The 16,190-nt window shown below is 38.6% G+C and overlaps 1 protein-coding gene across 1 annotated transcript in view; it reads left to right on the forward strand.

Annotated features, from left to right (window-relative positions):
- The window catches only part of KCTD3 (potassium channel tetramerization domain containing 3), a 103,512-nt gene that overhangs the window by 64,328 nt on the left and 22,994 nt on the right, over window positions 1-16,190 (forward strand). Inside the window, exons 17-20 of the mRNA XM_027774710.1 lie at window positions 5,610-5,697; window positions 5,829-5,945; window positions 8,466-8,636; window positions 14,419-14,574. Coding sequence (XP_027630511.1) covers window positions 5,610-5,697; window positions 5,829-5,945; window positions 8,466-8,636; window positions 14,419-14,574 — 532 coding nt within the window. The remainder of the gene's footprint in view (window positions 1-5,609; window positions 5,698-5,828; window positions 5,946-8,465; window positions 8,637-14,418; window positions 14,575-16,190) is intronic.

A 16,190-nucleotide genomic window follows, 5' to 3' on the forward strand; every position in this document is an offset into this window, starting at 1 on the left:
TTTCAAAAATTATTCAAACTTTTTTTTTTTTTTTTTTTTTTAAGTATATTTACTTCTGTCCTGAGAGAGAGGCAACTCCAACAAGGCCTTTATACTACAAGCCACCCTCTAGTCTCAGTCAGCCTGAATCTTGGGGAAGCACAAGCATACCCATTGTGCAGACAGGTCCTGGGGTGCGAACTCAGGACCTTCTCTCCTGTGGGTCTAGTTGTGTTACCACTGCACGACTGCCTGGCCCTATAAAAGTCTTAATATCCTTAAGGTCCTGAGGTTTGCACTAACATTTCAAATGAATACTTAGTCTTAAGCCTGTAGTTTTGTGTATAACGCAGGGCTTCTTGTTTGGTATGTGCATTAATTGAAAACTGTATTTGAAAAGTAGATTTGTTACACAGTTCAGAAAGACCTTGGGGAAGTTGAGCATTCATGCAGAAACATGCTTATGACTCACCTAGATGAATTTCTTTGTAGTGTAGTACAGAGGTGGTATGCAATGAAATCTCAGCATTTGATCCATAAACCTCAACAGACAATTCTGACCTGAGGCTGACTCCTATGACTGCTGTGACACTGGTTGAATAAGTTCTGATCTGGCCTGTAGCAACAGTTCTGCGGATGAGTAACATCAGAAGCACACAGGACTATTCTTGTAGTTCTCTAGTTGTATAATTAAGGTTGATTGCAAGTATTTGAGTCAGGTGAGCCACTAAAAAATATGTGTGTATGTGTAAGCCTAGAAGCTGTTGTGAAATTTTCGTTGACATAGCAGCTGTCATCAGGACAGCTTCAGTAAAATATTAATAAAAGTTTTATAAATTGTATCTGATCTAGCTAAGAAAAAAAAAAGAGAAATGTTTTTTAAAAGAATGTTTCAGCTTCTTGCTTCCTTTTTTTGTTTAATCCCCCTACACACACAAAATAAAGTCTGAAAAGATTGATAAGGAATTAAGTAGTGTTGTCATATGGGTTACCTAGGTTGAGTTACATAATAAACCAACAACTTTTAGGTATTATTTCCTAAGTTCTAATTAAATTTAGACTTGCCGTGGCCACATAGATAATAACATGTTTCATTCTCATACTAAAGAGTGGGTTTGGGGATTTAGTCCTGGAAAGTCACTGTGTCCTTCACTTCCTGAGGGCTCAGAGAACCTGCGTGCATTCCGAGGACTAAAGATCATTAGAATCACCGTCTGAGTGACTGACAGCCTGTCCTTCGCGGGAACAGTGGAGGCCGAGTTAGAGGAGGAAACATGGGCTCCAGGAACAAGGATCCAGAGTGCATGTCTGTGACTTGATGGGCTAGGCTGGATGGGAATTGAAGGGGTCCATTTGGTTTCATGTCTGTCCTTTCCTGGTGTGAGGCACCTATAGCACTGAGGTCCGAAGCAGGCCGATGCTGCTTTATTATTTTCTTTTGGTAATGGTCTTCAGACCTCTGTGAGTTAGGTATAGAAATATGGACACAGTGGAAGCCAGGCCCATAATCCATTGGAGAAAGAATCGATGTTTAGGTATCTATTGTGTTCTGATCATTGTCCCAAATATGTTGTATTTGCTCACTTAGAATTTACAGTAAGACAGCCAAAGGAGCTGGCATAGGCTCTCTCTCTGCAGACATACGGAAAAACAGGGTACCAATTATGGAAACCATATTTGTATGTGCTGTCTGTATAAAGCATTAAATTATTCGTTTATTTGTTTATACATGCTTGCATACCTTGTATCAGGAATGGAAAAATAGGAGTCATGGCTTCTTATGACAATGGAATTTGAGCCTCTTGCCAAGAGGTGAAGCTTCGAAGGTCTGTCTGCCTTTGAGAAGAAGACTGGGAAAATTTTCCCCATTAATCTTGAAACAGCAAAGTTTGACATATTTGATATATTGGATTGGGAAATGATGGTGTATCCATCCATGAGAAATTGAAACCAAAATATTCAAACTTGGAGTATGCATAGGTGAATTGAAGCACAGAGGTGGCTCTGTGGTGTGAGAACCCCAACTCAAGAAACTGGTCTAGAACCATTTACATTCCTAGATGCAGACACGAAACCAAATAGAATACGTTCAGCCTAGGATTTCATACACAGTAAAACTCATTCAAATATGAATGGGATAGATGTTTCTAGACAATGTTGAGTTTATCACTTGGAACCCTCAATAAAAGGACTGGTAAAATGCCTTTTGAAAAGTAGTTTGTACTGACGGGTAGGAGGTAGAACTCATTAAGCTATGGTTAAGAAAGAAGTTAGTGAATATTCTGGTAAATTTAGATAACTGATTATTTAAAATTTAATGGGTGAGGCCAGCAGGTGGCATGGTGGTTAAAGCACTGGACTCCTACATGGCCAACCATGGTTTTAGGACTAGACCTGACAGCTTGCTTTCTCACTTTGTCTCTTTGTCTCTCTCTCTCTGGTGAACACATCTCCTGTAGCAAATTTAAAAAAAAAATAATAATAATAAAATAAAATAATTCTTTAAAAAGTGTAATAGATGAAGATTGAAACATACTGTAAAAAATTATGATAATTTAACAGGTATAGAGATTATGATTAAAGGATTCTAGGGCTAGCAGGTGTCATGGTAGCTGGGGGTGCTGGACTCTCATGAGGCCAACTGTGCAATTCAAGCCCTGGACCTGTTAGCTTGAAAATCATTTAGGGTGTGTGTGTGCATGCATGCCCAAAATCCTGAGAGAATAATGGAGGAGAAAGGATTTTGTTGTGGCCATCCCTCCTCACTTTCCTTCTGTCTGTGTCTCTGGTGAGTACATGTGCTCTATGGCCAAAAAGAAAGAAAAAATTATTTTCAAATTACAGGGACCAGTAGATGGTGAAATGGCTATGTTGCTGGATTCCCATGTAGTCGACTGCAGTTCAAGTCCCAGACCTGGTGACTTAAGCTCACGCCAGGCACATGTACGTGCATACCCAAGATCCCAAGAGGAGAGTAGAGAAAAAAGGATTGCGGTGTGACCATCACCCCAAGGGGTGATATCTGGCTTTCTGTCTCTGTCTCTCTGGCTTTCTGGTGAGCACAAGCACCCTATAGCAAAAACCTATCAAAAAAAAAATTATAAAGGGAACCAGCAGTTAGCGTAATGGCTATGTCACTGGACTCCCACGTAGTCGACCGCGGTTCGTGTCCCGGACCCGGTGGCTTAAAACTCACGCTGGGCGCGTGTGCGTGCATGCCCAAGATCCCGAGGGGAGAATGGAGGAGAGGGGATTGCGGCGTGACCATCCCCCCTGGGGGGTGATTTCTCGCTTTCTGTCTCTATGTCTCTCTCTGTCTGTCTGGCGAGCGCACGCGCCCTACAGTGAAAATCTCTCAAAAAAAAATTATAAAGAAATTTACATTTAGAAATTAGTGGTAATCACTATACACTACCTTAAGAAAAAAATCTACTTACATCTAACATTTGTGACCACATGATAGAACCATATATATAAATAGTACATTTTGCAGGTTCCTGACATGAAGTTTTAGGGTAAAGAAGCAGGGCCACACAGTGGCTGCCTCCTTGTTTGTGCTAGGAGAGAGCTCGGTACTAACTCTTTTGTACCCCTGCTCCTCCTCTACTTCTGTTCTCCCCGTACTGAGGGATAGACGCTGAAAGAAAAGCAGGACAGTATGACGGATTACAGAAAAACAGAGGTGGGGATGCTATAATCCTAAAGCCTATCCTTCTGGAGAACAAACAGTAAAACATGTTTGACTGAGATATGTCCTGGGAGATTCTGGGCTGTTGCTCATCTCTCTTTGAAAAATGATTCAAAGAGATGAATCTCATGGCCTCATTTGCCTCCATCTTGCTGCTAAAAAGGTTCTGGGGGAGGGCTTGAAGCTCTTTCATGGTGGTGTAACTAGAAAGATACAGCTAAATGGGATGAGAAAATTGGGCAGTAGTATGTAAAGCAGTCTTCCTTCCATTCTTTCAGCTTTTTACATGTAATGGAAAAGTTCTGAGTGTTCTCCAACTGCAAAATGTATTGGCCTTGACTGTAATTAGAAGCCTGACCTGATGATCATTGGGTTCTTTGCAAAGATAGCAAATCAGTGTTCCCAAGGTTTAGCTCTTTTTTTGTTTTGTTTTATTTTATAAAGAGGGTAGACACAGTATCTGTCCTTTTTAACTTGCTAGACATTACCTTTCTCCCTCCTTCTTCTTGTTGACTTTCGCCGTCAAGCTTCTCTTCTTCATCTCCACTCTCCCGGCCCTGAGATGACAGTCCTTCTCGCTCCTCTGTGACTGTTTTAGTGCCTATCATACTGTAATTGTCATTTATTTTTCTTTCTTTCTTACAAGTTGACCAGCTCCTACAGAGCACAAGTGGTACCTCATATCCCTTATCTCCAAGTCAGTACTTATTGTCTTGGATAATATCTGGCACATAAAAAGTATTCAAATGTTAAGTAGAAATGTTCAGAATTTAACCTTTTGGATGAAAAACAAATGTGACAAATAAGTCTCAACATTTTTTACTTTTAAATTATTTGAGAGACTTTTTTGCATTTATATGCAAAACTTGACAGCTAATATTTCATTTAAGTGTTGCCTCTGACATTTCACATATCTCTGTGGCCTGCTATAAATAGGGAAGATTCATTTATTGCCACTACTCAAACACTAGGTGCTCTGTTTATTTTGTTTTTTAGTAAAACCCATGTCCATTGCTCTTTTTTTAGTGTGAATACAGGCAGTTATTCATTTGTAAACTAGATTGATTTGCTTGGGAAATGGATTTTTCTATACGACAAAGCCATAAGAAATTTCTGTTTGCCTTGCCTGTTCCTAGAAAGCAGGGATAATCACTAATGAGATGAATGAAAGTGAAGAACATTACCTTTTCAAGGAAATTGTGATACAAATGATCAAGGAATCAAGTAATATCTGGGAATCAGTTGCTCTGACTGCCAGGTCTGACTGTGTTTCTTACTTAGTGACTTTGGGCATGTCATTCATTCTCTGTGTGAGAAAGGAAAGGGAGGGAGAAAGGGATCTGCTACACTTGGCCTACAGTTTCAGTGAGCTGTGGTCCTGGTGATGTGCAGGAAAGAGGAGACACAGTATCCAAATTCAGAGGAAAGTGCTGTTGTGGAAGTACACTTTTCTTTTTTCTTTTTTTTGGAGAGGTTTTTGCCATAGGGCGCGTGCGCTCACCAGACAGAGAGAGACAGAGAGATAGAAAGCAAGAAATCACCCCCCAGGGGGGATGGCCACACCTCAATCCCTTCTCCTCCATTCTCCTCTTGGGATCTTGGGCATGCACACACACGCGCCCAGCATGAGTTTAAGCCACTGGGTCCGGGATGTGAACCGCGATCGGCTACGTGGGAGTCCAGTGACATAGCATTACACTAACTGCTGGTCCCATGGAAGTACACTTTTTAAAAACTCTGTTAAAGGGTCTGTACTGATGGCTCTTCAGGTTCTCTCTGGCATGTGTACATACATGCATGCACACTTGAAGAAAGTGGATTTCTAAGCCCTACTAAAATTGGATGTTGTTTGCCTTTTTATCGAAAGAATCAGAGTTTTGAGGAATTAGATCAGAAAACAGAAATAATTATCTAACATCTATTAATAATGTTACTGCCTCAGGTTCAAGATGTTGTTCCTATAACTAGTTATGACACTGCTGGGTCATTCCTTCTACTGGGATGTAACAATGGATCAATATACTACATAGGTAAGTGTACAGACACTTAAAACGCTCCTATTTAATATGATCTTTAAAATCTCAACAAGAAAACCTTACTTTTTTAGTTGTAAATGGATATATTGCTCATGTTTACGCTATGGAAAATTTTTATTTTTTAGATATGCAGAAGTTCCCTTTGCGAATGAAGGATAATGATCTTCTTGTAACGGAACTTTATCATGATCCTTCTAACGATGCTATTACTGCTCTGAGTGTTTACCTCACGCCCAAAACAAGTTAGTATATTGTCGATTACAATTCTAGAAGTTGGTTGAGAGTTTGTTTTTATTCATTAGCTTATTATGTGGCTAGGTAAAACTAATCTGCTCCTTTCTTTTAAGAACTGCTGTGCTAAGGCTTTCTTCTCTATTAGTTTAAAATTTATATGTGGTCTTATATGATGTCAAGTACGATGAGTAAACAAATGTACTTTGAGATGGGAAATTAGAACTTTTCCCCTGTGATTGTATTTGTTAAACCCCACTGTTGCAGTGTTAACTGAAATTAGAAAGAAATCTTGTGCATATTTCTCTTTTAATTAAAATAATTTATTATAGTATGAAGATAGAAGCTTATTATTTTCATAACAACAACAAAAAAAAAACAAATAGCTCTTAGACTTAGACCATTCCTCTGTATTGGGAAATGAGCTTATTTCTTTGGGAATTTTAAAGGTTAAGTTGTAGGAAAAAAAAGATGTTTTATGTGGAAGTTTAAACTCATTGCCTTTCAGAGGCCATTGCAATAAAAATAAGTGTTAAAAATTTTTGTATTTTACGGTGAAAGGTAAATATAAATGGGAAATTTAAAATTTGTATGTAAGTCATGTTTACATTTTGATGATGGCCATTAGTATATGTTCATCTTTCGCTAGAACATAGGAATAAGTCAGTGGAAACAACCGTTACTAATATATTTTTTAAAGAAATATTTATTTAATTTTATTTATCATTATTATTTGTTTTTATAATTTGCTTTAGGATACACACTCTCACCAGGGAGAGACAGAGAGTGGGAGAGAAAAAAGTGAGAAAGGGAGCTACTGGGTCGGGGACTTCGACCATGTGGGAGTCTTAACACCTTCACCAACCATGCCACCTTCTGGCCCCCCCTTACTAATATTTTAATGGTATAGAGCTGATAATGTTTTTTCTTAAGAGCATTACATTTAGCATTCTCTGTTGCTTTATGTTTAAATTGAGCATAAAAGAAATGCAATATTTTGGGACCAGCAGCTGATGTAATGGCTTTGTTGCTGGACTCCCATGTAACTGACCATGGTTCGAGTCCTGGTCCTGGGGCTTAAACTCATGCCAGGTGCGTGTGCGTACATGCCCAAGATCCTAAGAAGAGAATGGAGGAGAAGGGATTGTGGTGTGGGGCCATCCCCCCAGGGGGTGATTTCTCGCTTTCTGTCTCTCTCCGTCTTTCTGGTGAGCACATGCTCCCTATAGCAAAAACCTCTCCCCCCCCAAAAAAAAAAAAACCCCCCCCCCCCCCAAAAAAAAAAAAAAAAAAAAGAAAAGAAAAGAAAGAAATTCAGTATTTTAATCATAACTGTGGATATGTTTGCTGGAAGCCTACTGCTCTTTTTGTTTTCTGTGAAATTTTTGTCCCTAAGAAAAGTAGGATTGCAATTTTCTTAATAGTTGAGTTGATGTGGTATATTCTTTGTTATCAAAATATTCCAGGCTTTGGGACTTCTTCTAACTATAAATATTTATGAGTGTGAGAAAGCATCATACATGCTGTAAACCTCAGTCACATGAAGTTGGGTGGTGTGTCTGTACACAGACAGGACCTAGAAGGACAAAGCAAATGCCCAATTCGTGATTGTGATGACTTTGCTCTTTGCTTCTTGTGTTTTTCAGTTTCCTGTAATGCGTTTATTAACTTAAACAATAAAAGTTAAAGGTTATTTTTAAAAAACGATCTCTACTGAAAGGTACTGTAAGGAATATTAAGGTCTCCAGTAACGTTAATAGATTCAAATGTGTTATTACCGTATGTTGTCTTTGACTACTTTTGTGCCACAGTGACAGAATTGAGAGGTTTTGACAGAGACAATATGACATGCAAAATTTAAAATACTCGCTATCAATCTCTTTTGTCAAAAAGTCTGCTGCCTTATGCTTAAAACAGAGATGTGGATTTTTAAAAATTTTTTTTGTTTTTGTTTTTATTTTTTGCAATCTTGTTAAACAGTGGATACAAAATTAAAAGTTTTACAGGTCTTTTATGGTGGCAAGGGAAGACATGAAAATGGAGTCATTGTTCAGATTATATACAAAGTGTTTTCTATAGCATACCCTTTTTTCTTTGATTCATTTATTTTTAGGTGAAAGAACAGCTAGTAAAGCTAAGAGGTTCTCTTACCTTTTTAAGAATACAAGTCACTGAGCTCTCTTCTGTTTAATTTTGTGATGGAGTTGAGCACTTAAAATGAGAAAAAAAAAAGTCACAGCAGAATTTGACCTGGTTAGTTGTACATGATTAGAAGAGGCAACATAGGTAAGTATGATATAAATGTTCTCATGGGTGTGTTTATTCCATATTTCAGTGTTTTGAAATTGTTAAATAATATATACTAACAATTTGACTATTCAGGGATAATTCAATATTTTAAAACATATGTTGAGTACCTCCTGTGTCTCAGGCACTCTGTAAGGAGACAGATGAAAACAGCAGCTTTGCAAGGACAGCTTTCCTTTTATTGTCATCTAACACACCATCCTTCACCTTTTGAATCTGTGTAGGTGTCAGTGGTAACTGGATTGAGATTGCCTATGGTACGAGTTCCGGAGCAGTACGAGTGATTGTGCAGCACCCAGAGACTGTGGGGTCTGGGCCTCAGCTTTTTCAGACTTTCACAGTTCACCGAAGTCCTGTTACAAAAATCATGCTTTCAGAGAAGCATCTTGTATCAGGTAAAGGGATTTTATTAGTATTAATAAGGAGTGATAACTTTGTACAATACATAACTTTTTTTATATTGCTACAATTTTTTTTTTTTTTTGAGAGGTTTCTGTTATAGGACACATGTGCTCGCCAGGGAGACAGACAGAAAGCGAGAAATCACCCCCCGGGGGGATGGCCATACTGCAATCTCCTCCATTCTCCTCTCGGAATGTTGGGCACACACACACACACACACACACACACGTGCTCAGCATGAGTTTAAGCTACCGGGTCCAGGACTCAAACTGCTGTTGACTACATGGGAGTCCAGCAACATAGCCATTATACCAATTGCTGGTTCCAAATTTTTTTTTTTTTCTAATTTTTCTTTTAGAGAAATTTTTACTAAAGGGTGCATGTTTTCGTTAGAGAGAGTGAAAGAGACAGAAAGCAAGAAATGCTGGGAGAATGACCATGCTACAATTCCTTCTCCTCTTGGGATTTTGGGCACGCATGCACACGTGCCTGGCATGAGTTTTAAGCTGCTAGGTGCAGGACTTGAACCATATAATCAGCCACATGGGAGTTGAGCAACATAGCCATTACACTATCTGCTGGTCCTAATACTCCTAAAAATTAAAATGGTGTAAAAGCTGTGTTTTATTTGATAAAAATATACTAAAGGAGGGGCCGACAGGTGGCATGGTGCTTAAGGGCGCTGGACTCCCACGTGACCGACCCTGATTCAAGTCCTTTATCTGGTGGCTTGCTTTCTCACTTTCTGTCTCCCCCCCACTCTCCCCCTCTCTGGTCAAATTAAAATAAATAAGTAAAGTTAAATAAAATAATTATTTAAAAAGCTACTGAAAGAAATGGTAGAGTAGTAATTGAAGAAATGTTATGATTGTCTTTTTTTTTTTTTTAAAGACTTACTTAGTCATATTTACTACTATTATTTTTTAATTTGATGAGAGAGAGAGAGAGAAAGGATAAATGAGAAAGCAAGCTGCCAGGTCCAGGACTCAAACCACCGTCAGCCATGTGGGAGTCCAGTGTCTTAACCACCTTGCCACCTGATGGTCCTGTGATTGTCTTTTAAAGACTTCTTTGGTTTTGCCTAATTATAGGATACCTAAATTTGGAACATATGTCTTATATTTACTCAGTATTCTAATGTCTTGGTTCTTGTGGCATATTGTATTTCCCATTTAAGAAGGATTTTTTTTTTATTTAAGAAATCCTCTAAGTTTGTATTTTAAATCAATGTACTTTATTGCCTTAAGGTTTAAAGTTGTAGGCTTAAATGTGTATTTTGGCTTTGATCATCTTGCAAAAATATGAAAAATTAGTAAAATGTATAAAGACATTATTTGGAGAAAACATTTGTTGAGTTTGCAGTTATCACATAAAAGTTTCAAAATTGGATACTAGGCGTAAAAAAATAAATACTAATCTTTAAGTTTAATGAGTGCTACTTTTAAATTTCTTACTTTTTTGCCAGAGGGTGCATGCACTCTCCAGACACAGAGAGAGAGGAAAAGTGTAAAAGCACCCCCAGTAGAGAATGTAGTAATCCCTTTTCCTCCACTTTTCCCTCCTCTCAGGATTTTGGTCACGCACGCACGCATGCATACACGCACATGTGCCCAGTGTGTTTTTCAAACTACTGGATCTCGGACTCGAACCACATGGTCACCCATATGGGATCCAGCTTAATTACCTAACCACCAATGAAGGACTGGGCCTTTACGAGTAGTATTTTCTGATTACACCATAGGATTCCTTTGATGAATTAATTGTATATGACAGATGATTTCTACCAGATTTCGTGAAAATTGAATTGTCAGTCAGATACATCAGTAAAGTTTGTTTTTTAGGGTAGTCTTTTATTTATTTATTTATTTATTTATTTAGAGACAGAAAGCGAGAAATCACCCCCCAGGGGGGATGGTCACACCACAATCCCTTCTCCTCCATTCTCCTCTCCGGATCTTGGGCACGCACGCGCAGGCACCCGGTGTGAGTTTTAAGCCACCGGGTCCGGGACACGAACAGCGGTCGACTACGTGGGAGTCCAGCAACATAGCCATTATGCTAACTGCTGGTTCCCATGGGTAGTCTTTTATTAACTCTTTGTTAGAGCAGTTCCTGCGTAACTTAGATTTTTTATAAACATTATTTTCATGTATCAGGCCTGTTTATATGATGACTACCTACAAGGTAATGCATCTTTCACTGTTCTCAGTTCAAGTAAATATCAAGCAGAGCTGAGTTGTCTTGTCCATAGATGAATATGCTTTTACTGAATGTGTGATTTCAGGTGGTATGATTAGAATTATGCCTTCCTGAAAGCTGTCTCTTCTTTAGGCTTTCATGAAATAATACTCGCCTCATACTACCTGCCTACTGCAGAGTCATTCTCACTGCCTACCGCTGATTCCTCCTCTTATCCCCATTGCCAAGTACGGCCCAGAGCTCTTTCTTAGACTTTGTGTTCTTTGTCTGTACTTTCCCTGGTGACTGGAATATTATCATCCATATGCCATGACCATCAGACTTTTCCTGTACCCGTAACCATCCAGAGAGTTCCCAAGTCGTATATCTATTGTCTGTATCTCTGGTTTTATGTTTAATAGGCATCTCTAATTTAACCTGGACAAAGTAGAACTTTTCAGTGTCTTTCTAGAAAGTCATTTAGTACAATGCCATCATCTGTTTATTTACTTGAGCTGGAAATCTAGGAATCGCCCTTGATCCTGCCCTTCCTTTCACTTCTCAGTATGTGTTCTCTGTCAGTTAAGATCTGTTGGTTTTGTTATAGCATATGCCACAAATCATATCACTTCTCATAGTGGCCTGCCTACCAGCTGGAGTCATCATCAGTTCCCTTCTAAATTTCCATAGTAACTTCTCTTTACCTTCTATTTTACTTTATTTTTTTGAGTCCCCCTCCCCCCCACCCCTCCACCCCTGCATAGGGCATGTATGCTCAATGGAGAGAGACAGAGATGGACAGCGAGAAGAAAAATGAGAAGTCAACCCCACGAGTTGGGGGATGGCCACTGACACTGCAGTCTCTTCTCCATCCTCTTCCTGGGATTTAGAGCATGCACAAACATGCACCTAGCATGATTTTTATTTGAGTCCCCCTCCCCCCCACCCCTCCACCCCTGCATAGGGCATGTATGCTCAATGGAGAGAGACAGAGATGGACAGCGAGAAGAAAAATGAGAAGTCAACCCCACGAGTTGGGGGATGGCCACTGACACTGCAGTCTCTTCTCCATCCTCTTCCTGGGATTTAGAGCATGCACAAACATGCACCTAGCATGATTTTTAGTGTATAAAACAAGGCAGTTTAATTTGCGAGAAAATAGATTATTTTGCAAGATGGTTGTAATGCTTAAATGACAATGTTTAAAGAGATTCCTAGTGGTAATTATATTATTTTTACATGGTCATAATCTTATTGGAGAATGTAATGCCAATGAACTACTTTATAAAATTTGTGTTTTAACATAAAATATTATTTGTAGGTTTGAAATTTAAGTAAGTTTGTCGAGAAAAATCAGTGTAACCAAAAATCTGGAGTATTTTATGTATACTGAGTGTTGTTATTCTGCCACCTGGTGGATATCAACATATTATGTAGTGACATTCTTTTTCTTATGGTGTTTAATGTCTTAAATAAAGACTTCAGATAATATTAACAAAATTGCTATAATTGTCCAATTGAATCAGTCAAAAATATGTAAATTATTATTCTGAATAATAATTACTAATTACTATTTTCCAAATGAAATTTCTTTCTAAAGTTTTTTTTTTTTTTTTTAAGATGGAAGTTTTACATTTGACCTTAGTAGGAAATGCTGTGCGTATATGTAAGGAATTTTGTTTTTTACTATTATTTGTACTTTGCTATTATTTACTGATGAATCTTAGGTCACTGCTAATAATAACAGACTTTCTGAAATCATTATAAATGGCAAATAAATGCTTTTGTTTTTTGTTTTTTGCTAGAGGGTATGTGCATTCTTCAGAGAGAGGGGTAGAGGGAGAGAGAAGAAAAAGCACTCTCTAAGCGACTAGTCATGCTGCTGCAATCCTTTCTCTTCCATCTCTCCCTCTTCTTGAGATTTTGGGCACACATGCACACACACCAGGATGTTTCTCAAGCCACTGGGTCCAGGCCTCAAACCTCACTGTTGGCCATGTGGGATTCGGCTGCCTCAACCACCAGGCTGCAGAGCCAGCCCAGCGATTTTTCTTTTTTTTTTTTTTTTTTTAATTTAGGCATGCCAAAATAGATTCTCGTATTAGTGATAACAATTTTTGGTGTATAGTTTCTATTAGAGTATTCAGATAGAAAACACAATAAAAATGGGTTAGGAGGTATTTCTGTATATTTGCTCTTAATATTATTTTCATTAAAACAATTAATAAAACTAGTTGTAAATGTTCCTTAAATAGAGATTCTATTATTTTAGATAAAATATAATGCTCAACTTTAGTACTGATCTTAATTTTCTTTAATGTTATTGTGAGTGGACAGTAAATAGCTGATTCTTCTAAGGAAACTGACAGATTTCACTTGCATTGATAGTGTTTCAGTAACTCTTGGTCCTAGGTTGTTTAATATTTCAGTATATAAGTAAAACCAGTTTATATGGTTGGAAAAAATAAATTAGGCAACTGTTCACTATTATATTTTAGCTATAGAACAGGATAATATCTAGTATCTTCTCTATTTAAAACTTTTTTACCTTTAGGTTAATTCATTCTTTTTTTTTCCATGAGCGAGACAGAACAAGACACAGAGATGTACCCCTAACGGAGTCTTAATGCCACAGTCTACCTCTAGCTTCCTCCAACCCCAGTTCACGGGTATACTGTGGGAGGCATGTACCTGGCATGGGCCTGGCATACTGAGGGAGGTCCTTGGACAAGAACCAAGACCCTTCTCATGTGGTTCCGCCTTGTAGAGTGTCCTGTTTTACTGCTGCACCTCCGTCTGTCCCAGACTACTTTTTGTCTTTCAGAGAGATTTTTGCTATAGGGCACATGCACTCCACAGATAGAGAGACAGAAAGTGAGAAATCACCCCCTGGGGTGATGACCACCCTGCAGTTCCTTCTCCATTCTCCTCTTGGAATTTTGGGGCAAGTATGCACATGCACCCGGCATGAGTTTTAAGCTGCCAGGTCTGGAACTCGAATCACAGTCAACTACATGAGATGCCATTACACCATCTGCTGGTCCCCTTTTTTTTGTTTGTTTGTTTTTAAATACATTTATTTCTACCACAAGCCAGAGAGATGGAGAGACAGCACCTCCAGCAGCGTCTTCATGCCATGATTGACCGTGAGCCTCAGCCAGTCCTGGATTGTGGGCACACAGGCATAGTGTGTTCAGAAAGGTCTCTGGACACTAGCCCCAAATCTTCCTCTATTGGTCAGACTCACAGAGTGTGCATTACCACTGCCCCACTGTCCAGTCCTTCAGCATCTTCACTCTCACATACATACTGGTTTAAGCCTTTTTACACTTATAACATGTGGACTACTTTTATAGTGGTCCTTAGGTTTACTTAGTTACCTTATATTTGCAGCAAGGTAACTATATTCAGTTCTCACTTTCGTTAGCTCAGTACAAATAAAGTACAATTTTAAGATAAATATGTCACTCAAAATGTACCGTCATCTGTTTAATGTCGATTCTAGTGAAATGAATTAAAATATGTTTATTAAAGTGATTTTGATGGTGCCCTTATAATCTACATTTGACAACTTTTTTGTGTTCTCTTTCTGCCTAGTCTGTGCAGATAATAATCATGTCCGGACGTGGACAGTAACACGATTCAGAGGAATGATCTCTACTCAGCCGGGTTCTACGCCATTAGCGTCATTTAAGATACTGTCTCTGGAGGAGACAGAAAGTCATGGTAGCTACTCTTCTGGAAATGACATAGGTGGGTTACTGTATTTGGGGATATTTTCAAGTTATCCCATGGGTACTTCAGAAGAAGTGTGTCAACTGAGAAACCTAAAAATGAATTTTAAATATAAATTTTCCATTTTAATTTTGAAACTCACTCACAATAAATGTAATGCATTTTTCTGAATAAGCTCTGTGAACTTCACTAAATTGTAGTATTGGAGCATGTTTCATTGTTTAAAAAGCTATGGGAGTGGAACAGGCAGATGGTGTAGCAGTTACATCGCTGGACTCCCACATAGCCAACCGTGGTTTTGAGTCTCGGACCTGGTGGCTTCAAAATTGCACCAGTGTGTGTGTGTGTGTGTGTATGTGTGTGCCCAAGATTCTGGGATGAGAATGGAGGAAAAGAGATTATGGCATGGCCATCCCCCCGGGGGTTGATTTCTCAATTGCTTCTCACTGTGTCTGTCTCTCCCTGGCAAGTGCATGTACCCTAAGGCAAAAACTTCTTAAACAAAACAAAAAAAAACCATGGGAGCATATTTTGTGTTTCACTAGTGTTTCCTCATTTAAGTGTCATCTCCAAATGCTAACCAATTTGTTTATAATTAAAAGCCATTATAGTTGCATACATTTGAAACTTGAACATTTTTTTGTTAATAATCTACTGAAAAGTTTTTATATATCATTATTATTATTATTTTATTTGACCAGAGAGAAACAGAGAGAGAGAGTGTGTGAGAGAGAGAGAGAGAAGGAGCACGAGAAAACAGGCTGCCACGTCTGGGACTCAAACCACGGTCGGCCATGTGGGAGTCTAGGTCTCGTGCCCTAACCACCATGCTACCTGCTGACCCCCTTAATGTCCTGTAGTGAAAGTCATTTTGATGGCATTGTAATTTTATTGGGAAAGTTGGTTTTATTTGTCTATATTCCATACATCTATACATATACATATCCCATACATACACATGTATATACGCAGTCATCATCGAGACAGATTATTTCCCTCAAGGATCTACTTGAAAGAACCTATACTGTACATGCACTTGTATTGCACTGTCCTTCTAATAGTTCTGCAGGACCTATTGCTTAACTATTGCTTAACTAATGTGCCTTTCTGATCATCTTGTATCAAACTAGAAATTATAGCTGGATGGAGACTAGGTAGGAGTATATTAGAATTGATTTTCATGAAACTGTTTGATTTATATCCATCTAGACTATGCTTCCATAATAAAGGTTTCCAAATAGTTATCTTTAAAAATATAAGCTATTGGGCCAGCAGGAGGTATGGAGGCTTAGGGCCATTGGATCCCACATGGCTGATCACGTGGTTTGAGTCCCAGACCCGGCAGCTTGAAAACCACTCCAGGTACGTTTGTATGCATGCCTGGAATCCTAAGAAGAGAATAGAGGAGAAGAGAAGGAATTCCCACATGGCTATTCCCCTGTGAAGTTGATTTCTTACTTTCTCTTTCTCTCTCACAAGTGCACATGTCCTATTATAGAAACTAAAGAAGAAAAAAGGGAAAAGAATATATAAGCTCTTTATGAGAATTGTTCTAGCATGGGTTAATATTTTTTAAAAAAGAATTGCTCAGTGGTGTCATTTTTTAGCCATTGTTGTGTGATCCCTTTTCCCTA

Source organism: Tupaia chinensis, unplaced genomic scaffold, assembly GCF_000334495.1.
Source record: "Tupaia chinensis unplaced genomic scaffold, TupChi_1.0 Scaffold000473_1, whole genome shotgun sequence".
In the NCBI taxonomy this organism is placed as follows: Eukaryota; Metazoa; Chordata; class Mammalia; order Scandentia; family Tupaiidae; genus Tupaia; species Tupaia belangeri.